Source organism: Carya illinoinensis, chromosome 8, assembly GCF_018687715.1.
Source record: "Carya illinoinensis cultivar Pawnee chromosome 8, C.illinoinensisPawnee_v1, whole genome shotgun sequence".
Taxonomy (NCBI): Eukaryota; Viridiplantae; Streptophyta; class Magnoliopsida; order Fagales; family Juglandaceae; genus Carya; species Carya illinoinensis.
The window spans coordinates 31532485-31558678 of record NC_056759.1 but is presented as its reverse complement, the minus strand read 5'-3'; the positions used below and the strand labels follow the sequence as shown (position 1 = coordinate 31558678).

At 34.8% G+C, this 26194-nt stretch overlaps 1 protein-coding gene across 1 annotated transcript; it reads right to left on the bottom strand.

Annotated features, from left to right (window-relative positions):
* Positions 1-22790: 22790 nt before the first annotated feature.
* Positions 22791-25962, bottom strand: LOC122318344 (leucine-rich repeat receptor-like serine/threonine-protein kinase BAM1). The gene is made up of 2 exons (XM_043135617.1): positions 23109-25962; positions 22791-22999 (listed from the first exon to the last, which is right to left on the bottom strand). Exon 1 carries the CDS (start codon positions 25885-25887, stop codon positions 23125-23127), a length of 2763 nt encoding a protein of 920 aa, XP_042991551.1. The 5' UTR covers positions 25888-25962; the 3' UTR covers positions 22791-22999; positions 23109-23124.
* Between the last annotated feature and the right edge of the window lie 232 nt (positions 25963-26194).

The following is a 26194-nucleotide window of genomic DNA, read 5'->3' as shown; positions in this document are numbered from 1 at the left end:
TAAAATGATAAGTATATACTTTTTATATATTTTATTATTATAAGTAATCAATACATTTATTTTATATTAAAAGAATATATAAAAATATTTAATATAAAATTTTTAAATTAATAAAAGTGATATGGTTTTATATAAATATTTTTAATTTAAAATATAATTAAATAAAATATTATAAAAATGATTATTATTTTTTAATTTTTTTTATTAAAATTTATAAGAGAATGACCAATGAGAGAGATGGTTTAGATTTTGGGGAGTGCCATAGAAAATGTTTCTAACAATTTAAAAGGAGAAGACATATATAGGAAATTAAATAGAGCAAGATTAAGGTAATTAAACTTGAAGTAAAATAAGAAATTTTATATGTGGATAATGGAGGAAAAAGTATTAGGTGAGTTTGTGAATTGGGGACTACATGTTTGACTGTCATGATCATGTTGAATTGATGGTACCAAAATCCTCTGCAAAACTTGGAAAATTAACCCCAAAAAACTACTTTAGTTGAACCAAACTTTGGATCCCATTTCTCTCTTTTTTTTTTATTAAGAATTTTCTTTACAGCTTTTACCTTAATTATCATTTGATTTTGCTTTTGGTGTGTAGTAGGGTCAAACAAACTATTTACCAGTCTAATTTTTGAGGTCACCATGTAGACAATTCACATTGCAACACAACTAAAAGACACCAAAAGAACATAAAAAAGGCTTTAGCTTCCTTAATTAAACACGGTTATGAATAAAGCTTTGCTTGATTAATCATGATCAAGAGGTCACATATGGTTTTTCTCTCTCCAAATGCTACACATTACCCAACTGAACCGGAACACACGAAATGGATGGACAAGAGGCTTACCCCACTTTCACCCATTTTTCAAAAATCTTAGCTAAGGGGTGTGTCGGTCCAATCAATCTTGATGGAGAATTTTGAGCATAATCAAAATTTTCAGCTCACCAAAAGTTCGGATCCGACTAGATTGATAAATCCTTTGGGTCAGATCGAACCAAACCGCTTTAATTCATTCAATTTTTCTTATCGAGATGATTTAGTATGGTTCCTTTTTTCATTTATTTTTCTTTTTAAATTTTTCAAGTTTTTAATATGACTTATCGACTATTCTTAATCAGTTCGATCGAAGCGATTCAATCAAGTTGATATTTTCAATCCCACCCAAAATTCTTACACCCCTACCCTTATTATTACTATTTTGAAAACCTAATTTTATTTCTTTTTAATCTTCAAACATATCTCATTTATATATAGTTATTCATTTATTGCAATTCTTTTATTCGCAAGATGTTTAGATAATCCAGTATTTAAATATGGTGATAATAGGGAACATAGGTATAAGATTCTTTTCCAATAGTATTGAAAACAGTAATAATAGGGAATTATTAAGCATTATAATTTTGTTTGGTGGTTGGATAAAGCTGGTCAAACAATGTTGACTGACATGGAGAGAAACGAGACGGAGTGTTTTGGCATTATCACCGTTAAATTACCTTATCAACCTCCAAATGTTGTAAGATTTACATATATTCCTGGGTTGGACCCAAAGAATTGTATTGTATTGTACTGTAGGGGGGCTCAGCGGCTCACACTGCACAGTGACAGAGCTGGCTAATGAAGAAGGGTGAAGGCAGAGGCACGCGATATGATGGTCCCGACCGGAATAACCAGTGAAAAGAAAAGCAGATCAGATGGGTGAAATTCAAAATGACGAAGCAGTGCTGTTACCACTCCCTCCCCAAAAGAGGTCGACACAACGCAGTCGATGTCGTGGGAAGGGTTGTCGTTTAATGTGGTAAGACCATAGGACCCTTTAAATGCAAGTGTCTTTTCTGGTGGTAACGGAGAGCATTTTGTCATTTGGAAAGCAAGCATCCAGTTGGCAGGTCTTTATCAACATCAACACCGCTATTCGGCTCCTCTTCTCTACTCTGCTCAACACTACTCAAAACTACTAATAGTATTAGTAATGGTCTTAATAAATTTTAATTAAAAAATTTATTTTTATAAATTTTAGTTAGTCACTTTTTACAATAATAAATAATAAACTCAATAAATTTTTCACCATTCTGATTTTTAACTTTTTATTATTTTAATTCTAAAAATTCATTTTCACATAAAACTTAATCCTAAAGAAAAAAATGAAATTCTGAAATTCTAGGAAGGAACCAAATACTTTTCACATAATAATAAATTGCGACACGAAAATTTGAAAATCATTTAAAAACAGTCGCATACTACACCAATAGAATTATAAGAATTATCAATAGAGTTTTGCTACGTACAAGTAAAATTACATACTAATCTACATATCAATACTAATTCCTTTATATTCAAAATTTAAATTACCTATGTTTCAATAAAATTTACTTTTTGACCAATCACATTAGATTGGTGCACATATTAGTACACAGTTGTACTTGCAACTAGATTTTTCCTTATCAATGACCATGCAGACATCAAAATCCAATAAAAAAAAATTTATACATTGTACAAGAAACTAAAATGGAAAAGATGTTTTGAGCAGTAATAACGTTTTATGGCCAGAAGACAGAAAACTAATCCTGAGGACACCCTATGAAAGAACTCAATGGGAATATCATTTTTTAGTCCAAAAAAATATTTGATCAGCCCCTTCAGCTCAATAAATTTGGTCAGCCGTATGATTTAAAGTTAAAAATATTGTTCATTTGTTGAGCCCACTACTTCACTTTATTTGACACTTTAATTATTCTTTGACTAAAATTTAACTTTAGCTAACTCACTACTAGCGCTCTAAGATGCCAGTGAGTCCTTAAATTATAGTTAAAAAATATAAATGTCAAAATTGATCTTAATTGAAATAGCCAAACCTTTTTGAGCTACAATATTTTTGTTTATTTTTTTAAATTTAATCGGCCACTATTCATTTTTTAAATATTAATTTATTGATTAAAATACTCTCAAATATGTTTGTTAGAAAATTAAATTAAAAAAAATAGTTAAGAAATAATAATTTTAAGTAAAAATTAAATTATTAATTAATATATAAAGTATATTTGCAAGATATTAATTAAAATTAAAAGAATTATTATTAAAATATATAATATTATATTATTATTTTGACTTTAAAATAACTAGTCCAATATGAATTAATATCTCTATTGATTTTGCTAATTTTTGTCAAATTTTGAACTTGGCAATAGAAAATACTCTTATTTCATCATATCTCTTATGTTCATGACTAATCATATTTGGTGAGTAGATGAAATGAGATGAGATTAATAGTTGAATAAAATATCGTTAGAATATAATTTTTTTAATATAATTTTTATTTTTGAAAATTTTGAATTATTTTTTGTGTTTTCCTTTTTTAAATTTGAAAAATTTTTAATGATTAAATAATGATTAGATAAAAAGTTAAAAATTTGAAAGTAAAAAATATATCTATTTAAATGATATTTAGATGTTGAGATGTAATTAGATAAGATAAGATTAGATGAGATAATTTCAAAAGTTTGTGATACCAAACCAAACCTAAACCTCAGTCTGTTACCCGTTATAGACAAAGACAATATTTTTTTCTCTAGCATGTATTCAAAATGTTTTAACCGTAAAAAGATTATATAAAAATAAATTTATAAATTGGTTTGTCTTGATATAACATATTAGATTATAAAGTTAATTTTTTTTATTATTAAAATAGATCTAACAAATCATATAAAACTATATTAATTTATAAATTTATTTTTATAAGATTTTTTTTTAAAAAAAAATTGTAGCACTCCACTTTCAATAAAGGAATTATGTATTACAATAATTTAAAAGAATGAAAAGAAGGTGTGTGCTCAACCAACGTATGATATAGTACATGTAAGACAACTTTTCATTTAAGTTATTTCATATGTAATTTATTTACATTGAAGAAATTTGTTCAAAATATATAAAAGAAATATAAATAAAGATGACAAATAAAAATTATTTAGGAAATATCGGTCTTGATTGACGGATTGCAATATCAAGATTGGAGAGGGAATCTGTTGTGAAAAACGATTTAAAAAAGTAAAGTAAAACTAGAAACAGAAAATCTACACAGCAACTTCATACTTTTTCACATTATTGAAAAATCTAAATTTACTATTTCACCCTCTATTATTTTACACTGGTGTGTTGAGTGTGGGGCTGCTGTGTAGCAGTGCTCAACTAGAAATAGGCTATAAAGATTTAGTTAAACGATGTGTTTACATTCGCGAAGCTATAGTAAAGTTTATTATTTTAAGGTTAATTTACGATGCTAAACAGTAAACGGTCATACTGTTTATAATAAATATATATATATACACACACATATATATATATGTTTATAATAACTTTTTAGTCTGTTCTCTGATAAAATAATCAAAGGTTTTTCAACTATTTTTAAACTAATTAAAGCAGGTTTTTCTAAAACAGATTTTTCAACTTTTTCCTCTATACGGTCAAGTTGTTGACCTATTGTATGGAAGATCTGGTTGATCCAAAACATCGTTTTTCGGATCAAGATCCGAGATTTTAAAAGGTGACACCTTCACTGAAACAAGGATGGTTTCTAAAGGAGGGTAGCTGGTTTTAACAATAGTCCTGCTTTCTTCTTTAGTAAAACTTGTTTTTAAAACATTAAAACTGTTTTTTGAATCATCATTTGAAGCATAATGATTTTCTAGGAAATCAAAAAAAAGTATATGCTTGTTGAGTGCATACATCATTTCTTTTCATTTCCTTCGAATCTTCTATTTCTCAAGAACTGAAAAAGTCACATGTTAATTTTTTTGCTTATCACGGTTTTCAGCTGAATTGAACTCATTAAACAGAGAAACCATATCAATATCAAGTGCTTTGTCCAGCACTATTAATTGGTGATGAACAGGAGCAACCATATCAGAAGCGGTTGGAGATAAAGACTCAGTGTCTTCTCTAGCTCCTTCCTTTATGGATTTTCCATTTGGTTGAATAATAAGCCGAAGTAACTTGTGAATCAGTTGAAATTCCTTTCAACTTTAAATCTGAAATAGAGGGATTTTCCTTCGCAAGAAGTTCCCTAATCAAGATCGGACGAGTAGGATTTTCATGATCCTTCAAGTATCTTTTAAGATTATCATCTCTTAGATCTTGGTCCGAATTGAAGGAGGATCTGGAGCCAACAAAAGAATTTCTTCTTTCGTTGGTAATCGAAGGTCAGTCAAAATAAATCTTTACAATAACATCAAGATACTGTTGAATATAACTAAGATTGGGGTCTTCTAAAAGAACTTCAATAGGAGGAAGTTCTTGTTTAAGGATCCATTCTTTTGGTAGGTCAATATCTTTCCAGAAGAGCATCTTAGGGGTTCTAATATTAGCGTTTGAAGCTGAGCTATGCATTAGAAGGGTCTGGTTCTTCGGAGACTTATCTTAGCCTTGGGCTCAAGGCTAATGCTTAAGACTTGGTAGTGAATCCGATAAACTAAGGCAATATGTCTGCTACCTTTTACCATGTCAAAGCCATAAGTCAGTATATTCAGAGTTAAAACAAATAAAACATTATCATCAAACAAATCAACAGTTAAATTAGGATAGCAATCAAAATGAACAGGTCCTTCCATAAGAGAAGTTTGAACTACCTCTAGAACAATGTCATCAACCTTTTGAATCTACCATCTCGTAAACATAAAAGAACAAAAGCATTAATACCCTTCCTAATTAAAGGTCGGATAATATGCATAAACTTAAATTCTTTTTCTTTAAAAGAATGAATCATTTTCTTTTGTGCTCAAGAACGTGATGATGGAAATAGTTGTATGAAATATTGAAATGAAACTTTCAAAAGATTATTAATGAAAATAAATTAAAACTTACAAGCCTGGGGGAATCAAGGGGAAGGAAAGTTACAAGCTTTATAGTTGTATGACGGAAATAATAATTTTACAATTATCATTTTATTTGTTAGAGCAACGTGTCAAACTTGAGTTTAACTCGAGCGAATTTTTTATCTGATTTCTCAAGTCACAAAACGAGTAAAAAATTTATATTTCCAAGCATGCGCTCCATGGCCCAAGCCTCATGGAAATTCCACCAAAAAAATTGTAAAGAATTCTTGTCGAGTAATATTATCAAATTGGGCTATAACAAAAATAAACCAGACTCCACAAATAAAATGTCTGTCCTTGCCAATGAAGATGACTCTATTTCATAGAAACTCTTCAAAGGATAACCTCTTTGATTTGTAAAATGTATATTATGATTTTATTTGATAGTTTAAAGATGTTATGTGTCATAATGTGGAGAACTATATATATTATATATATAGTACAATATTTTTTCTAACAGCTCCTAATCCAAGGATCAACGTCATCCCATGTGTTGACATTTAGAATCAAGGGCCCATATTTGTTTGGACGTAGTTAGGCCGATAGCATTAAGAATTTGTAATTTTCTATTATAGTGAGAGTATGAAATAGGGTGACACCATTATTAATTTTGGGGGGAGGGAAGGGAGGAGATGACACAAATAATTTTTATAATCTCTTCTTGTTTAGTTTAGCAATATGTTTTTATGGGGAGTGGGGTTAGGAAGTTGGACAGAGTTAGTTGGGTGGAGACAGATTGGCTGGTTGTATCTACTTACCATAGTACTTTTTCAAAACAATTTCACTCTTATAAGTTAATAAAAAAAAGGAAATGAGCAAACCCCCCAAGCTCCATTCTCGAAGCTCTAATTCCCACCACATCTCAGAAATCACGTTGCATGAATTACTATTTAATGTATTGGGTGGTGTTCCTTTTGTGACTTTGTCCCTCCCTCCTTACCATCCGGACTCTCTTTAATTTGATCTTTACGATTCAGATGATCGAACAGTTTATTCTCCTGTTTTGCCCTTCTTCTAATAAAAAATAATACTTAATTCCAACCTACACAAAATAAATATATAGAATACATGAATTAGATGCACCGATAAAATAATTGTTTTATGAATCTGATCTTAAAACTCAGTGCCATTACAGTAGTCATCTTCTTCTTCTTCGTTTGATTTTAGAGTGCTAGCTAATAATGGTGCCTGCATGAGGATGTTGAAGAATAAGAAAAAGAAGAATGTGGTGAGAGGATGTATAATTATGATGGATGCTTACAAAAAGCACTAAAACAATAAACACAACATATACGTGGACTTCACGACTAAATTAAATGCTGTCAGTTATAAGTAATGCTTAGCTTAATAGTAAATACATAAAGATTTTATATGTTTTCAGGAGCAATACTGCTACGGGCAACCGAGGCGCGAAACTGTGAGAAAATCGGCTGATATATTAAATTTAAAAAAGAAAAAGAAAACATGTAAACATAACAGAGATGAAAACGGGAAGGAGGGAAGCTTTCAGAAGCTTTAGCGATCGCATCTAGATTTTGGGTCTGGAAGAAAGTGGAGATCGTCGCGTGGTCATCGTCTTCAGGTGCCGAATCACCTCGGTGACATTCTGGGCTCTTGTGGGATCATAGCCCCGAAATTGTCCCAATCGAAGATCCACTGTCATTTGAGAAAGGTTTCTTCATTGTAATTCGTGCATGCTAGTTGCTGACTCAAAAGAATGGGCTTGGGCCTTTTATTTTATTTTCTTATATGTCTTTCGGTGTGTTAGCCCGGGCCCATGTAGGGGTCATCTTTATATACGAGCCAAAGGCTCTAGGTTCATCATCCATAAGTTAATGAAATTCCTATTTCTTTATCTTTTCTTCTTCTTCATTTCTTTTGTGAAGACGCTCTCTTTGAAGTTAGCAATTTCAATCTATTTTTCTTTTAAGTAACTAGATGTGTGTTACAAGTGGTATCCAGAGCCATCGATCTTGAAATAGAATTGAGTATTGAAGAAATATATAGAGATACTGGAGAAAGGGTGCTTACAGTGAAGTCTTGCGACGGGAAAGATTTAAAAATCTTAGTTGAACCTTCCTACATTATTTACGACGTGAAGCTAAATATTGAATACGCGTATGGAAGGCATATATACCCATTGGAGCAACATAAATTGATGTACAGGGAATTGCTCTTGGATGATGATGTTACGCTGAGAGAAACAACGATATTTGAGGATGGATATCTCTGTCTCGATATCAATATGAGTAGAAATTTGGACGCTATCTAAGTAAGGGAACAAATGAAAGGGGCTACAGATTCAATGGAAGGAAAAGGAAAATCAGTAGTGATAGAAGAGATTCTAATTCTTGATGGTGAAATCTCAGTCTTTGAAGAACCTGGTCGAATTTTCTGTAGTCTCTAAGGTGGTCGGCTCTAATCATAGTAGGAAAGTCTCAGAGTCTTCGACAGAATCACTCCTTGTTTCAAACCTTGCTCCAACTTCCACACGCACAGCTGAAATGGACGAACTGAGAGCCAGGAGGGAGTTTGACCCGGGTGGTATAGGCCTCCATTGTCTCTGCTCCTCACCCTCCTCCCTCTTTCATTACCGTCGCACTCTCTGCAGCTCTTCATCCTCATCACGAAAACCACTCCCAAAATACGATTTCTTCTTCCATTCTCAGAAATAATCGAAGACTCACTTTCATTTGCTGGTTTTCCCCTCAATCCCATTTTCCTTTCGACAACCTTGTCCCATTTCCATTTTCTTTCACCCCATCAACCTTTCTTTAGCTTGGCACTCCAAAAATCACAAGCCCTTGTTTGCTTTGGGACTCCTCTCGCCTTTGCCTCCTGTAGCGGCGACAAGTCCGCTCGAATCTGGGAGCACACTCCCTCTCCATCTGCTACTTGGACCTGCAAGGCAATTCTAGAAAACACTTATAGTAGGACTGTCCGATCTTGGGCTTGGTCACCGTCGGGGAAGCTATTGGACACCGCGAGCTTCAACGCCACCGCTTCCATTTGGGAAAATGTTGGTGGTGATTAAGAATGGGTCTCCACTTTAGAGGGTCATAAGAATGAAGTAAACAGTGTTTCATGGAAGGCATCGAGGATGTTTCTTGCAATGTGTGGCCGAGATGAATCGGTTTGGACATGGGAAATGTAGCCTGTCAACGAGTTTGAGTGTGTTTCGGTGTTGCAGAGACTTACTCAGGATGTTTGGTTCCCTTGTAGCTACGATTGTTGTGCCTCTGGCCTGTCCACAAAAATCGCACAAGATGATAGAGAAACAATATTTAAATGGTTCGGCAACTTGCCTACGTCCACTAAAGCGGAAACTCAGTATTTTCAATATGTTTGTATAAAATTACAAACATTCAAAACAAGTTCTCTATCTCTCAAATGCTCTCTATTCTGGGTTTCCCCAGAACCTATATTTCGCCCTCAGCCCTGCCTTGATCTCTCACCTCAGTGAGGATGAATTTAATCTTCAGCAAATGACCTCCTTTTATAGGAGAAGCCATGGGGGACAAAACACCCATGCTTTTTGACCAAGATGAGGCTTCTTTCGGTGTAGCAATTTAGGTCAATATTTGCTGCTAGAAACTTTCGGTGGGTGGCTTGGCTAGCTGCATATTCAAATAGCATTTCACACTTGGGGGTTTCCAACAATCAACCCCTTCATCCAAGTGTGCCATACTAGGATGCTACAAACGGTTGCATCCTTCAAATGATTGCACTCCTTCATTGGAATGCTTGTTAGCCATGAGAGATTTCTGCTATCAAATGCATTTGCAGGTACGTCTTCAAATGGATGTTCAGATGCCTCTCCAAATGCATCTTCAGATGCATCAGCATCGTCTACATCCACGGAACTTGTAAGGGATTTTCTTCAGAGGAGATTTACAAGTGCTCAACTGCACAATCTCAACTCCCTAGGATTCTTCTTTCGCTCGAGTTCATGAGTCCACAGTCATGCACACCTTGAGCGAACTGAGCTTCGCTCGAGTCACAATCTAGGAAACAATCTACCTAGTGTCTTTACAGCTTTCAAACCAGGTTCAATAATCCTACAATCACACCAATCTCTAACTTGGAGACTGATTCTCAACATGTTAGACTCTATCTCCAGCATGATCTCTTATCATCTTTGCAATTTTACAGCTCATGTCTTCAAGTTAGAAAACTAACTAAAGTGATGCATAACTTTAGTTCATCACGTACAATGCCCTTAATCAACATATCTATATAGGGCAACACATCTCCCATTACACTGGGAATCAATGGTCACGCATGGACCTTGACACATATTAAAGAACCTGTTGCTGAGGTCTCCATCTCTGACCTGGGCGACTGACTCCTCATCTTGTTGCTAACATATCCTGTCTTCAGTCGATGTGCCCATCTTGTGTGCAGTCTCTGCTAACTTCGACTTACATAATCTCCATTCTTGCAAGATACCGTAGTTCACTACCTTCATTTAGCAAGATATAGTTTAAGGTAGTAACCACCATGGAGGTCTGATTGTCTTGGCAGTCATGCGATCATCAACTTTAGGTGTAAATATTCCTGGAACATTTGACATTTTTTCCATCTCTCACACCTTTGCTTCATGTCGTGGTCTAGGGAGATTTCTTTGGTTTAGATGAGGAAAAATAAAACTGAGTTCCTTTAACTTCCTCATCTAATTCACACGACCATTACCACGAGTCAAGACCAAAGAATCATTCGTGACCTTCCACGTCATTTCGAGAAAACAGTACTGAGTAACTGTTGTCTTCAAGCTGTCTTTAACAGCCTTGTGCACTGCAAAAATTATGATGTCATGTATTTCTTTAGTCACCATATTCACAGCATCATTCTCAGTTTTCTCCTGATTTTAGCAGTCTTTTGTGGCCTGTCTTGCCACAATTCCTAGCGAGTCATCTGTTATCCAAATCTTGACCTGCCTCTGCCCTTATTCATGGACTTTGACTAATCCAAGCTTCTGCCTTGATTATCAACATTCAGGACTAACAAACTCGAGATCTTGCCAGAATCTCTTCTGCACACCTCCTCATCTAGGATAAGATCATTTACATTAAGAAACTTTAACTTCAACTTCTTTACAGAATTACTCATAGTCATTCTCATGACCTCCCAACTTTCTGACCACAATGCCAAATACTATTGGGCAACAATAGTACCTTCTGCCTTTTCTGAAGTTGAACTGTTTCTTCATCTGTACTTTGTTATTTGCAATTGGATTTTCAAAGAAAGCCACAATAAGATCCATTTCGGTTCTCCTCTTAATAACATTATGCTCCATGAGTTTGTATGACTGCCAAAACCTGCTGATATAACAAGCTAATCAACATTGTCCTATGATCTGAAATTTGCTCCTCAAACTTCACGATCCCAACTGGCTTAAATCAAGCCCAAAAGAACTGAGTCCGGCAACATTGGACTCCAACTGGCTGACATCAAGCTCAAAGCCAATGAGTCTAGCACGACTCCATCTGGTCGAGATCAAGCCCAAAACATATGAGTCTGGCATGACTCCAACTGGCTGCAATCAAGCCAAAAACAAATGAGTCCGTCATGACTCCAACTGGCTACGATCAAGCTAAAAACAAATGAGTCCATCATGACTCCAACTGGCTAAGATCAAACCCAAAACAAATGAGTCTGGCACGACTCCAACTGGCTGCGATCAAGCCCATAACTGATCTGAAGTATGAACGGTCCAAATCATTAGTACCAATGGCAAATCTCAACATTCCCACCGTACGAGATGAGTCCAGAATGATCCAAATAGTTTTTTCAACACTATTTGATCATTGCAATTGAACTCCAACTGGCGTAGATCAAGCCCAAAATGATTTGCAACTCTGAACAGTTCAGATCAAAAGTACCGATGGCGAATCTCAACATTCTCACCGTACAGATGAGTCCAGAATGATCCAAATAGTTTGACATCACTATTTGATCATCGCAATTGAACTCCAACTGGTGTAGATCAAGCCCAAAATGATCCGCAACTCTGAACATTCAGATTGAGAGTACCGATGGTAAATCTCAACATTCCCACCGTACGGATGAGTCCGGAATGATCCAAATAGTTAGAAAATACTATTTGATCGTTGAAATCAGACTTCGAATGGCTTAGTTCTAGCCCAACAAAGATTTGAAAAACAGATAGTCCAGATCGTCTGGCACAAGGCATACATGCGTTGCAGTAGGGCGTCTGAGGCGCGTGTGGCGCGTGGCTAAAATGCGCCGAGTGCTCCTAGGGTGCGTGAGAGCATGCATCTCACGCGTCTTCATCCCCTGGTGCGCGTGAGGGCACATGGGAGCATATCTCTCACGCGTCTTCTTCCTCCCACCGCGAGTGGGGCGCGTGGGAGCATGTCACCCACTCATCTTCTTCCTCTGGTGCGACTGAGGCATGTCTTTGCACTCTCCGACTTCTAAGGGCGCTTACGGGCTTCTCCGGCATCCGTTTTTTTGCCGTTTGCTGCAACGGATTCGTCTTGATGCGAGGAACATCATAGTGTGGTCAAAAGTTGATTTCAATCAACTTAATTTTTCTAAACAGCACAAACCAAAACTCTTATACCAATTGTTGTGCCTTTGGCCTATCCACAAAAATCGCACAAGATGATAGAGAGATAATATTTAAGTGGTTCGGCAACTTGCCTACGTCACTGAAGCGAAAACTCAGTATTTTCAATATGTTTGTACAAAATTACAAACATTCAAAACAAGCTCTCTATCTCTCAAATGTCCTCTGTTCTGGGTTTCCCCATAACCTATATTTCGCCCTCAGCCCTGACTTGATCTCTCACCGCAGTGAGAATGAATTTAATCTTCAGCAAATGACCTCTTTTTATAGGAGAAGCCATGGGGGACAAAACACCCACACTTCTTGACCAAGAGGAGGCTTCTTTTGGTGCAGCAATTTTAGTCAATATTTGCTACTAGAAAATTTCGGTGGGTGGCTTGGCTGGTTGCATATTCAAATGGCATTTCACACTTGGGGGGTTTCCAACAACGATAACACCATTAAGGATGAAGCTGAAGCCATAGAAGAAGTTGGAGATGCTTTCAGTGGTAAGCACATGTACCTTATCTCAATTTTCAATTTGTGCCAAAAATCGAGATAGCATACTATTGAAGGTAATTTTTAGGTATATGATGTGTTTTACACTTTGTTGGTAATCACCGGTGGAGGGCAATGGAAAATTACATGGGAGCTGATAGGCCACGTAAGTTAAGAGAAGCCTAAAGCCAAATCCCAAATATTTGGGATGAGTTGGGACGTGAAAGACCGTTGCATGCAGCATGAATGCAACGTAGACAGTGGACGGGGCCATTAAGCACGAGAAGAACAACACAGGAATGGACTGGGTCGTGGCAGTCGAGAGTTTTACATGCAGAAGTGGAATGGGTCATCGTGTAGAAGTGGAATGGGTCAATAGTAGTTGAGAGTTTATTTCCGTTAGTTATGCTCTGTTTTTTACATGTTTTTGCATGCTCTATTTTTTACATGTATTTGCATGCTCTATTTTTACGTGTGTTTGAATTCAGTTGTTAGCTATTAGTTTTCCTTTTATGTCGGCATTATGTACGTGGGCTTGCTTATTTAAGCAACCAAGACTTATCAATGAGTATCATCAAAAATATTTATCCAAACTGTGCAGTACTTTCTCACCCGAAGAGAAAACAATTTACATTAGCATTGTAATATCTGTGTTTGGGACCTAACAGGAGTTGTTCGATGAAGTGGCTGAAGAGACTTGTGCTCAAGATTGTCACACTTGCCTGTGTAAGTTCGACTCGACAACACCACCCATCTTCGGACATCGATCCATTTTATTTTAACCATTCTCATTAGAGCTTCGTTTTCGTCTCATGTCCTTCAAAGATTCTCATATTCTCACAGGGTTTTTATGGTGGTAAAGTTTCTTATAGAATATGGTGCGGCAACTAAACTTAAGCTTGCATTTGAGACTGGAATCCATGAAAATACTGGGATTGATTGGGTTGCAATGAGTATTGATGATATCGTCACTTCTGGAAGAAAGCCATTATTTTATCTAAATTATTTTCCATTGACCATGAAAAGAAACTAAAGCTTATGAAAGAAATGGCTGAAGAGCATTTGGGTGTTTGGTGTCATGCTGCTAAGGTGTATAAAAATTCCCTTGGTCGAACAATGAGTTCTCAGTACGGGGAGATAAAGGGAACAGAAAGCATTCATGCTGCCGTTTTAGTAGATAAGAAAAATCTCATTGTTTTGCAAGTTTTAGTAGATAAGAGAAATCTACTAAAATCTCATGGTTTCACAAGTTTTAGTACATATGAAATTTACTCAGTTGCTCGATAAATTGTTACATAGAGCTATTTTTGAGTGGCATGGGATTATTGGGACCGTTGTGCAGAGAAATTCCTTGAGAAAGAGTCGAAAGACATTCGGCCCTCCTTGAGCACATTATGTTAACATGATTTGCTTATGGGTATAATGCCACCTCATTGGCCCTTTGATAGAGGAAGAGAAAGAAATCATGTGGGGATTCATATAGATGGAATGGTTCTTTCGGGTAGAAACGTTGATGAATCCATGATTTTTAGGAAAATCACTTCCTATACATAATAAAAAAGGCCTCACGTAAGGTATCTGCTGGGACAATAAATTGGGGTGGTCCTTTGAGGATTGAAGCCTCTTCCGCAGGCACCAACTCAATGAGGTCCAAGATTTTTCACATGGTTGAGGGTATTGCAAACAATCTTGCAACTTCAGTAAACATTGGCATTCCAACTTCTGAGCCATTACTGTGTCAAAGAGGAGAGATTTATGAAGTTCTTTGTCACCCTTGGGTTCAGGTTGATGGTGTTGCTTTGAATAAGCCTCTTGAATATGCAGTTATAACTTGCTTGAAGCAATTTTCTACCATGAACAAGTTAAAGAAAATGGTTGTCAAAGTCATTGTCGAAAGCTTGTTCGAAGAGAAAATTAGTGGATTGATGCAATCCGCATATATTGACAACAGGGGTACCATATACTATGGGGAATTCATAGCAGCATCGCTCCATCTAAATAAGATCTAGAGGGAGGATCATTGGCATGCAGCCTTCTCACACTTTGACTAAGAAACGAGTGGATTCATCACTCAAGATGAACTCCCACAAGCCTGTGAATGATTTGGCGTAGAAGACACTCAGCTAGAAGAAGAGAAGAGGATCCTAGAGGAAAGAAAGAAACTGAAACAAGCGGGAGTCATAGGGAGTATAAAGAAAATTCTTGTTTTTAACCCAGGTGGTGGGACAATTGTTGGCAAGGATACTCCACCTCGTGGACAAGGTGCTTCTATGGGGGATGGTTTGTCACAGTCCATGAATGAAGTGCTTGGTCCATGGACCTTGGGCCAGTTTAATTCTATTTACAATTGCTTTTATTGTAATTTAGCAGGTTATTTATACTACAATGTAGTTAGTGGGCTTGTGCCCTTAATTTTATTTTCTTGTATGCCTTTAGCTGTGTTAGCCTGGGCCCATATAGGGGTCATCTTTTTATGTACTAACCAAGGGCTATAAGGTTCATCCATTAGAAAGTTAAAGAAAAATTCTATTTCCTTTCTCCTATCTTCTTCTTCATTTCTTCTATGGAAGTGCTCCCCTCGAAGTGAGCAATTTGAGTCTATTCTCCTTTAAGTAACTAGTGGTGTGTTACATACTCCAGTCAAATTATTGATGGGAACTATGATAGTAAAGTTGAATCTCTTCAGATTTATTACTTGAACTTTTATAGTGGAGTGATCAGCATTTTTACTTCTGTGGATTTTGAGTATGGGACTCTTGAAAATCCTTACAGGCATCAATTTTTCTTTAGTTTCTCAAGCAATGGCATTTTTCATTCTATCGGATTCCCTTTGAGAAGACGAGTGAGCGAGTGAGAACCAATGATATGCTGGTCTGGAAATAGGGGAAATGGGGATTTCGAGTGGGAAGGTGGTAAACGGATGGAAGAGGAGAAAAACTCTTAAATGAACTAAAAAGGAGAAGACGGTGGAAAGATTAAACAAGATGAAAAAAAACTAAAATGAAATGAAAAGATGAAAATGGCGTCGTTTACATTTTACCACGCGGGACGGGATTTCCACGCAGCTCCCCTGACCGGTTTCCCCTCACTATTTCATGACTTTTTATCTTTTTTTTTTTTAATAAAGAAAATAGTCCTCCTTTGTAATTTACTTTTTGATTAAAGTTTTAACTGTGTCTAATCCTAGGATTGAGGAACTGCCGTTTTAATTAAGGCAATGCTAGGGATCCCCTAGCGGCCAGTCCCGTTAGGCTATTTTGTATTTTACTGTATTTTAATTTTTTTATATTATTTTTTTATTACTTTTAAATATATATATTTTTAAAAATATATATAGTATTATTAAATAATATTTGCTTAAATATTAAATAAAAAATTAAAAAAAAAATTAAAGCAAGAGCTTCAAGCGAATCCTTAACTTTTTCCTTTTAATCATGCAAGTACACATAATGGCAGATCTCGAGCAAGCCACCTTATGGCTACCTGATTACGGGCCTCCACAAAGTAGGACGCAACTATTGTATATAGGCCTCTTTTTATATGTTATGGAATTGGCCACTTTAAGTACTATAATGGCAATGAACATATGGGAAGGCTTGGATGGTGGCCCGGATCTGACCAATCCGATCCTCCTCCTTATAGTTCTCTTTTCTTTAAAGAAAATAGTTGATAATAAAAAAGCTCAAATGGGTTGGGATCCATTTGAAGGAGCAAAAGAGCTATAATTTTATTTATTTATTTATTTTGTCTTAATGCTTAATTACAGTGGCCGTTAAATAATCGACAAATTAAAGAACAAGGTGGGATGTTTAGCAATTAGGATACTTGTTGTTAGGTATTACTTATCCTAATTGTCTTTGCTTCGCATTTCCAAGCTCTCTCACTGCATATTACTATTCGCTCCCCCTACCTATACATGAGCACTTCCCAAGTTCACATTGTGAAAGAGTGGGACCTTGCGTAACACTTCAACCCCACATCACAATATGAACAATATTCCAAATAGAGTGGCTAAACTTTAGAGATAGTTATTACTTATAAGGGTTAAACTTAACATTGACTATGTATTAGATGTCACATACTTGCAAAATTATATCCATACAAGAGATTTTATAATTTAATTGAATATACATGATAACATACCGATCGTAAATTTGAGACGAAATAATAAATTTAATCATTTAGTTATTATTATTAGTTTTAAGTTTTTATTAAATATTATTATAAATATTTTAATTCAAATTAGTAATAATTTTATCATTTCACTATAAATATATCAACGAGATTAAATAGGTAGTTAAGACCTGAAGTGTTTGATCGTAACACTACTAAGAGCATTGATATTGGCTAGCAAAATCTAGTGGCTCATCAAATTATAGCCAATTATATCAAAATTGGTCCATATTAAACTAATCAAAGCTCAATAACTTGAATTTTAAGCTACAGTATTTCTACCCCTTGTTCCAAATTTGGTTAGTTAATGTACTTGAACCAAACATTATTTTATTCATTAAACTTATCCCAACCTCTCTTTCATCTCTCTCTTGTCTCGAGCATCTCAACGTCTTTCGTGAACATCCCAATGTTAGTTTTTGTATTATAAATTGTTTTTAATGCTGAACATTATTTTTGTATTAATTTGTATTATAAATTATTTTTTAAATAAAATCCTTTCATGATAAATTGTTTTTTAATTAATCTGATTTTTCAAACTGATGTCAATTTAAAATATATTAATGTTGACAAACAATGATTTTCTTAATTTATTAATTAATATATAGAGTGTATTCCTAAAATATTAAAAAAATTTTAAAAATTATTATTTAAATAAATAATAATATTATATTATTATTTTAGTCTAACGTAGAGCACTATTTTTATTAGTTTGAACTTTAGCTAAAAACTTTAATTTTAGTCCGAATTTAGACTTGCTAATAAATTGCCAAATACTCTCTACTTGGGTAAAACATGCTCATGTTTGTTTCAGCCAGACCGAAACATACGTAGTCCTGTTTGATTATACATATTAGATGAGATGAGATGTTTTTATTAAAAGTTAAATAAAATATTATTATAATATAATTTTTTAATGTTAGTTTTGTTTTGAGATTTGAAAAAGTTAAATTGTATATTATATTTTGTGTGAGAATTTGTGAAAGTTATAATGATGAGATGAGATAAAAAGTTTTTGGAAACCAAACGTTGTTATCGACTTAGTTTGTTTTCACAAACCATCTCAACTCAACTCATCTCATCTCATTTAATTATTACAATTTTCTTAAATCTCCACACAAAATAAAATAAACAATTCAACTTTTTCAAATACTAAAATAAAAATAACGTTAAAAAAATATATTCTAATAATATTTTATTTAACTTTCACCTTTAATCTCAACTCATTTCATCTTATATGTGAAAACAAACTAGATCTAGTCATGAGCATATGAGAGATGCTGAAATAAGTAGCTTTGAGTTGTGTTGAGCAGAGTAGAAGGGCCGAATAGCAGTGTTGACGTTGATAAAGACCTACCACCTAGATGCTTGCTTTCCAAATGACAAGATGCTCTCCGTTACTCTTAAGGGTATAACTGGTTTGGTTTGGTTTGTTTTTTAATAAAATCTAAGACCAAATAGATAGTGTTGGTTTTGTATTTTTTAAAACTAATTATGCACCGGTTACCCCTTAAACCGATATTTTCGATTTTACCGGTTCGGTTCAATTTTTCGGTTTTAATATATTAAGTATATTAGTATTACTAATGTATTTATAAAAAAAAGTATATATTGAAAATTTATTAAGCAATAAAATGTATTTAATATATATTTTATATTTATAACATATGATCTAAAAAATATTCTTGTTTAATATTAAAATGTTATGTTTTAAATTATAATATATTATTTCATACATAATTATATATAAACAATTATATATAATATAAAATATATTATATATAATATTAAAAATTAATAATATATATATATATAAGATGTTATCCGATCCGGTCTGGTGTTGGAAAACGTAAAATTAATTTCGGACTGGATTTGACCAGTTTTTAAAATGAGGGTACCCATTCCGGACTGAACCAGTCAAAACTCAAACTGAACCAACGAGTCAGGTTTGGTCCGGACCAGTTTTCTGATTTTTCGATTTATTTTTGCACCCCTATTTACCACCAAAAAAGACACTTGCACTTAAAGGGTCCTATGGTCTTAGCCTACTTCACTTTCACAAAATCTTTTATCTTATTTTATCTCATCGCATTTAATCATTATAATTTTTTCAAATCTTCATACAAAACAAAATAAACAATTCAATTATTTAAAATCTCAATACAAAGGTAATATTAAAATAATATATTTTAATAATATTTTATTTAACTTTCAATTTTCATCTCAACTCATCTCATCCTCTGAAAACAAACGAGACCTAGAATCTTATCACATTAACAACAACCCTTCCTACCATAGCGATTGTATTGTATCGAACTCTTTTTGGGGAGGGAGCGGCAAAGGGTGATGGTAGAGTAGTACACCTATCATTATTCTTCTTCATTAGCCTACTCTGTCATTGTGAGCCGCTGATCCCACTAAAGTACAATATGATACAATACATTGGGTCCAACCCTGGAATATATGTAAATCTTGTAACATTTGGAGGTTGATAAGGTAATTTTGAACAGTGATAATGCCAAAATTAGGGGTGGTAATATGTGACACGACCCGTTAACTCAACATGCATACGACACGATAATAGCGGGTTTGGGTTTAGTTTTAATAGGTTCGGGTCAAAACAGATTAACCTGTTAAAACATGATTGTTTAACGGGATGATAATGGGTAAATCGTTTTGACACATTATAACTGTTGAACCCAAGGTTTCAAATTTCGTGTAATTATATATCTACACATGAATTTTGATGATAACAAATGAATTCAAAGAATTAAGGAGTCTCAAGTTCAAGTTGTCTACACAATGGAGTCAAACACATCAAGGAACCAAGCATGAGCAAGAAGGGGAATAAGTTCACATTAAAGTTATAGAGTAATGTTGTAAATCTCTTAAAATTTGAAATTAAGATTAAGGCTCAAAATTAATATTTTATCATAAATCATTAAAATACATTTTCAACATGTGTAAGAATATTTTGAAAATTAAATTTGAAAATTTTGAAAAATGATTGATTGTTATCTTTTACATGTGCATGACATGATTAAAGGTTTGAACTTTCAAAATATTAAAAATGATTGATTGTCATCTTTCACGTGTGGATGCTTTATTTAAATATTTTCAATGATTGATACTTTTTTTGACTTATGCAAAAAGTAGATGATTTTGTTTGAAAAATTTGAAAAGTAAAGTGTGCTCTTTTTGTCATATACAAAAAGAAAAAAGATTATGTTTGAAATTTTTGAAAAGTAAAGTGTACTCTTTTTGTCATATGCAAAAAGTAAAAAAATTAGGTTTGAATTTTTTGAAAAGTGAATGATGTTGTCTTTGACATGTAAATCTTTTTAAATTTGAGTATGAAATCTCATATGCCTATAAATAGATCATTTGAGAGTTTCCCATTCACAAACCAAGGGCATACAACATTCATTCAAAACTTTCATTCTCTATTCTCTAAGCATTGATCCTTAATCCTTGTTCATTTTGAGAGAGATATAGTTTGCGCTGTACTGTTCTTATTTCACTCATTGAGGAGTGTTTTCTAATAACCTACCCACTATCAACTCTTGTATCAGTAAAAGGGGGTATACAACCCTTGTGTATGTAGAAAGTGTTCTACACAGGGAATAGTTGAATCACCACATGTAAGGTGATTGCAAGTGTAGAGGGTGTTCTACACGGATCCTTTGTAGCGATGTTGTTCAAAAGTGTAATAGGTTTCTACCTCCACCTGAAGGAGGTTGAATTGTGAATTTGGGGATCCTCAAGGGGTAGCTTGAGGCGAGGACTTAGGCAGTGGAGCCGAACCTCATTAATATACTGAATTTGTTTCCCTCTTACCTTTACTCTTTATATTTATTGTTGTTTCGTATTTTGTTTATATTTTATATTGTATATTTGATTTATAATTGTTATTTTTTTAAATACAACTCAATTCACCCCCTTCTTGTGTTAGTCATCTGGGCAACAATAACTCATTATGACCCGTTAAAAAAGTTAAAATAACCATTATATCCTTATACCTAAAAGTAACATTTTTAGAATTTTAGTTTTGATATTTTTATTGTTTAGATTATAATTTTGAACTTGTAGTTAATTTTATAATTTTTTTTATAGATATAATGATTTTAACATTTATATAAAATTATACTAAATTTAGTTAGGTTGAACCAGTTAATTTTAGATTATTCAATTCATTTATATAAATAGGTTGAAACAGATTGACAGGACACAACACATTATATTAATGGGTCATGTTAGGGTTTGATATTTCAACATGATAAGCATAATGGGTTGGGTTTATATTTACTTATATAATATAATATACATATTTTGACACGACAGAAATACAATCTGTAACACGATTTGATACCCCTAACCAAAACACTCCGTCTCGTTTCTCTCCATGTTTGTCAACATTGTTTGACCGGCTTTTTATCCAACCACCAAACAAAATTATAATGCTTAATAATTCCCGATTATTACTGTTTTCAATACTCTTGAAAAAGAATCTTCTATGGTTTTACCTATGTTCCCTATTATCACCCAATTGAAATACTGGATTATCTAAACATCTTACGAATTAAAAATTTTTCATTAAATAAATAACTATATGTAAATGAGTTATGTTTGAAGATAATTAAAAAAAAAAAAAAAAAAAAAAGCAAGCTTAGGTGTTCAAAAAAAGTAATAATAAGGGTAGGGGTGTACTAATTTTGGTTCGGATCAAAAATATCAACCCGACCGAATGGTTTTGATCGAACTGATTAAGGATCGTCAATAAGACAAATAAGAAACTTTAAAACTTGAAAAAAAAAAAGGGACCTAGACTGAAATATCACCATAAAACAAATTGAACGAACCAAAACAATCTAGTCCAGTCCAATCCAAAGGCTTTATCAATCTAGCCGGGTCTGAACTTTTGATGGATTTTGATTATGTTCAAAATTCTCCATCAAGAATGATCGGACCGACTACACTCCTAAGATTTTTTAAAGATTGGGTGAAAGTGGGGTAAGCCTCTACGTTGTCCATCCATTTCGCGTGTTTAGGTACAATTGGGTAATGTATAGCATTAATCAAGCAAAGCTTTTGCTCGAAACCGTGTTTAATTAAGGAAGCTAATGTGCATGATGTTCAAAAAGTGGTTATATGGCCCTTTGTAATTCTAATTCCTGGATTGTTTTACGCGATGCATGATGGTTCTTAAAGTAATTTATGAACAGTCAACTTTATGATTGTATCCCAACAGATAGATGAACTCTAGACATAAATATAAATATGTGTCTATATGAACTAGAGAGAAACCGAGCCTATAAATAAAAATGGATTAATGAATTATGTTTAGAATTTGGATTGGGATCCCGTAACTGAAATGTTCCAACTTGATAGGTACACCAAGTCTGCCTTTAGTGCTGCTCAACTTAGAGCAGCAGTGGTTTTCGTAAAATATTTAGGTAGTGAAAGTTTAAAGAATATCATGGATCAAATTTCATTGGCATTGACTACCACTGTTGCACAATTAAATAATATAGTAATATTTTTTTTTCTCTCTTCCTTAATTTGATTGCCCTCAACTTTATCTCCTAATAAAGAGATGAATTAATAATAAATAAAAAAAGAAATAATAATTTAATGGTATAGTGGAAAGTTAGCTAATTCAATGTGCAGAGTATTACGTATAGGCCAATATGCAAACCAGAAGAAGTTGCTTCATATATTTTGCTAATTTAGACTAAATTCTTACATAAAGTAACGCCAAAACTATTAAAAACTTATACAAATGTAATTATGGGTACAAAGCCCTGTGCTTCATCCCCATAACGCTTTCTGCTACATGGTGGGGGGATCGAGGCCATATTACTTCCTGATATTTCATATTTTGTGCAGCCTGCCATGTAGGAGATGATGCCTTATGAATTTCAATAACATTGCTAATTTATAATACATCACTTTCGACAATATTTAATTGCATACCAAAATATCAATTGGGGACATACCTGACAGCATTGAGCATTACCTCCCACCTTGATTCTTACGTGCTTGCCGTCCTTCATTCTTGTGTACTCCGCTTCGATAATTTTCTATTCTTATGTATGTCCGAGGAAACATTTTAAAAACAATGTCGTCGACATGTTTGTAGTAGCGTTTCCTCCACCTCGTCCAAAATATAAGAGGTCCAATAAAAATTCCAAGGCCAAAAACAAATCCCAATTCAACACTTAGGAAGTCCCAATCAATTGAATTCACAGAATATGGAGGAGCAGAAGGTCCCAATTCTTCATGTATGCATTTTTCTTTCATAGGAAAGTCACATAATCCTATGTTTCCTTCAAATGAACTTTCCGAAAATGTAGCAAATTGCCTTATTTGTGGAATCTTTCCCACCAATTGATTGAAGGAAAGGTTAAGAGTTGACAGGAAAGTAAGACAATCTGCAAGTTGGAGAGGAATCTCTCCGATGAGCTTGTTGCTCGACAAGTCTAGTGACTCAAGAGCTCTCAAGTTTACTAAAGCTTGTGGAATTTGACCCGTAAAAGCGTTGTGAGATAAGTTGAGGGCATATAGGACTTTGAATTCTCCTATTTCTTTAGGTATATCTCCGTCAAAACTATTGCACGACAAATCAAGTGAGGTTATGATAGTTAGGATCTTCTCAAACTCCAAATCTTGACCTTTTAATGTAAGATTTACCCTAATTTGATAGGCAAGCGAAAAAGAATCTTGGGAAAAAGAATCAGCTACAATATGATCAGATCCACCCTTACTTTCCATTTCCTTTTCGGTTCCCATCATTGCCTTCCAGCTAGAAAAATAACATATTGGAAACTTTCCAACAAAATGGTTCGAGGCCAGGTCTAAGATTTGAAGTTTGGACCAGGTGGTATTAGCGTCTAGACAATTAATAGACCCATGAAATTGGTTAGATCGCAAAATAAGGACCCTCAACGTGTCTATATTCTTCAAATAACATGGGAAGGTATCCTGAATGAGGTTGTTCCCAATGTCCAAAACCCCCAAGGTTGCATTGCACCTGTCCAGGGATTTTGGTAGCTCTCCTTCTAGTTGATTTCCATTCAGAACCAAAATTTCTAAATTACAATTGAATGGAAAGGAGTCAGGAATTACGCCAGTAAGATTGTTTCCCATCACGCTTAAAACTCCACTCATTTCAATTAAGCACTGGGGAATCATGCCAGTTAAGTGATTATGGGACAAGTCTAAAACATTTAGAGTTGTAGCATTGCACAGTGATGTAGGAATAGCCCCGTCGAATTTATTCCTCGAAACAGAGAAAAAAGTGAGCTCCAACAAAGCCATTTGACTGGTGTACAGAAAATGCAGTGGGAGAGTTGAAAGTTGCCCTTGGAGCTGGTTGGATTGAAGGTCTATCATTTTCAACGAGGATTGGGAAGTGTTGGGAGAGTTTAAATTCTCATCTAGAGTCTCTAGACAATTATGAGAAAGATTCAAAATCACAAGATAGGGAAGTCTCCAGATCCAACTAGGTACCTCCCCATGAACCTTGTTGTCAGAAATATCTAGTATCCCCAATTTAGAATCGTTTCTCGAGAAAATGGGAAACTTCCCGGTCAGACGGTTATTCTGCAGCATCACGTAGGTGAGATTGGGCAAACCGAAAAGGTCTCTTGGTATTGAACCGTTGAGAAAGTTGTGCTCCATTACGATTCGAGATAGCGACTCGCACCTCCCGAGTGCGTCCGGGATTGGACCGACCAATAAATTTTCCCTAGTAGACAGAATCTCAAGCTGATTCCCAAAACACATATCAGGAGGTAGAGTCCCAGTCAAATTATTCGATGAAAGAATCAGAACCTGAAGCTTCCCATTCCTTCCCAGCCTCTGAGGAATGATCCCGCTAAAGTTGTTCTCCCACAAATACAGCTTCTCCAGCTCTGGCATGTCGGCAATAAACTCAGGAATAGCGCCGTGGAGTTTGTTATCAGACAATTGCAGCAGCCTCAAGTTCTTCAGCTCGGCAAACCACGCTGGAATCTCGCCGGATAAGTTACAGCTATTGGCTCTGAAAGAAACTAGTTCCGATAGGTTCCCGATCTCCGAGGGTATGCCACAGTACATACTGGTGTATCCTCCAATGTAGAGCTCCCTGAGGTTGGTCAAGTTTCCTATCTCCTGCGGTATAGGACCCTCGAGGTCGTTATAGGATACATCCAAATATTCCAAGAATTTCCATTGCCCGAACTGGGACGTTATCCGACCTGAGAAAGAGTTTTCACCTAGATTCAAATGGCGCAAGTTGGGCATTTGGGTGACGGCCAGGGGCAAGTCACCGATCATGTAGTTGCCAGAGAGATCCAAAACCTGAAGGTTCTTGAGGAGGGAGAGCTGGGAGGGGAAGGTGCCGTTGAAGCGATTATATGAGAGATCAAGGACGCGGAGGGCAGAGAGGGAAGAGAGCTCGGCGGGGATGGCCCCGGAGAGATCATTGCCAGCGACGGAGAGTTCGGAGAGGAAACGGAGATTAGACAGGTCCGAGGAGAGAGTACCAGAGAGTAGAAGGTTTGAGAGATCGAGGGCGATCACGCGACGACTAGAAGGGTGGCACGTGATACCCTTCCAGTTGCAGTGGCTAGTGGAGGCGTTCCACGTAGAAAGAGCTGAAAATGGGTCATGAGTGATGGAGGACTTGACGGAGAGAAGGGCCCTGTATTCTGGGAGAATGTATCCGCCAGAAAGGGTTGGATGAAAGTAGAGGAGGCACAGAAGCAGAAGCGAAAGGAGGGATTGCACTTTCATTTTTCTCTTGAATTTCTTGATTTGGTTTGGAGAGGTAACGAAGAAGTAGATATGGAGCGAGAGTGAGAAAGATGTTTGTAATAAGTGAAGCGTGAAGCCTTATAAAAGGTCATTTGAAAAAAAAAAAAAAATTAACAGTTTTTTTAAAGAAGACTTTTTCGTGGACTTTTGAATTTGAAGTTTACTAAAAAGATAATGAAAACTCTTTTGAATAAATTATATGTTATTATATTTAAATAAATTAGACTCATATTATAATGTTTCATTACATATTTTTATACTAGATATTATAGTATCTAATTACATG

Coding starts and splice junctions, on each gene's coding strand:
- LOC122318344 (XM_043135617.1), bottom strand. CDS start 25,887: ATGAAAGTGCAATCCCTCCTTTCGCTTCTGCTTCTGTGCCTCCTCTAC.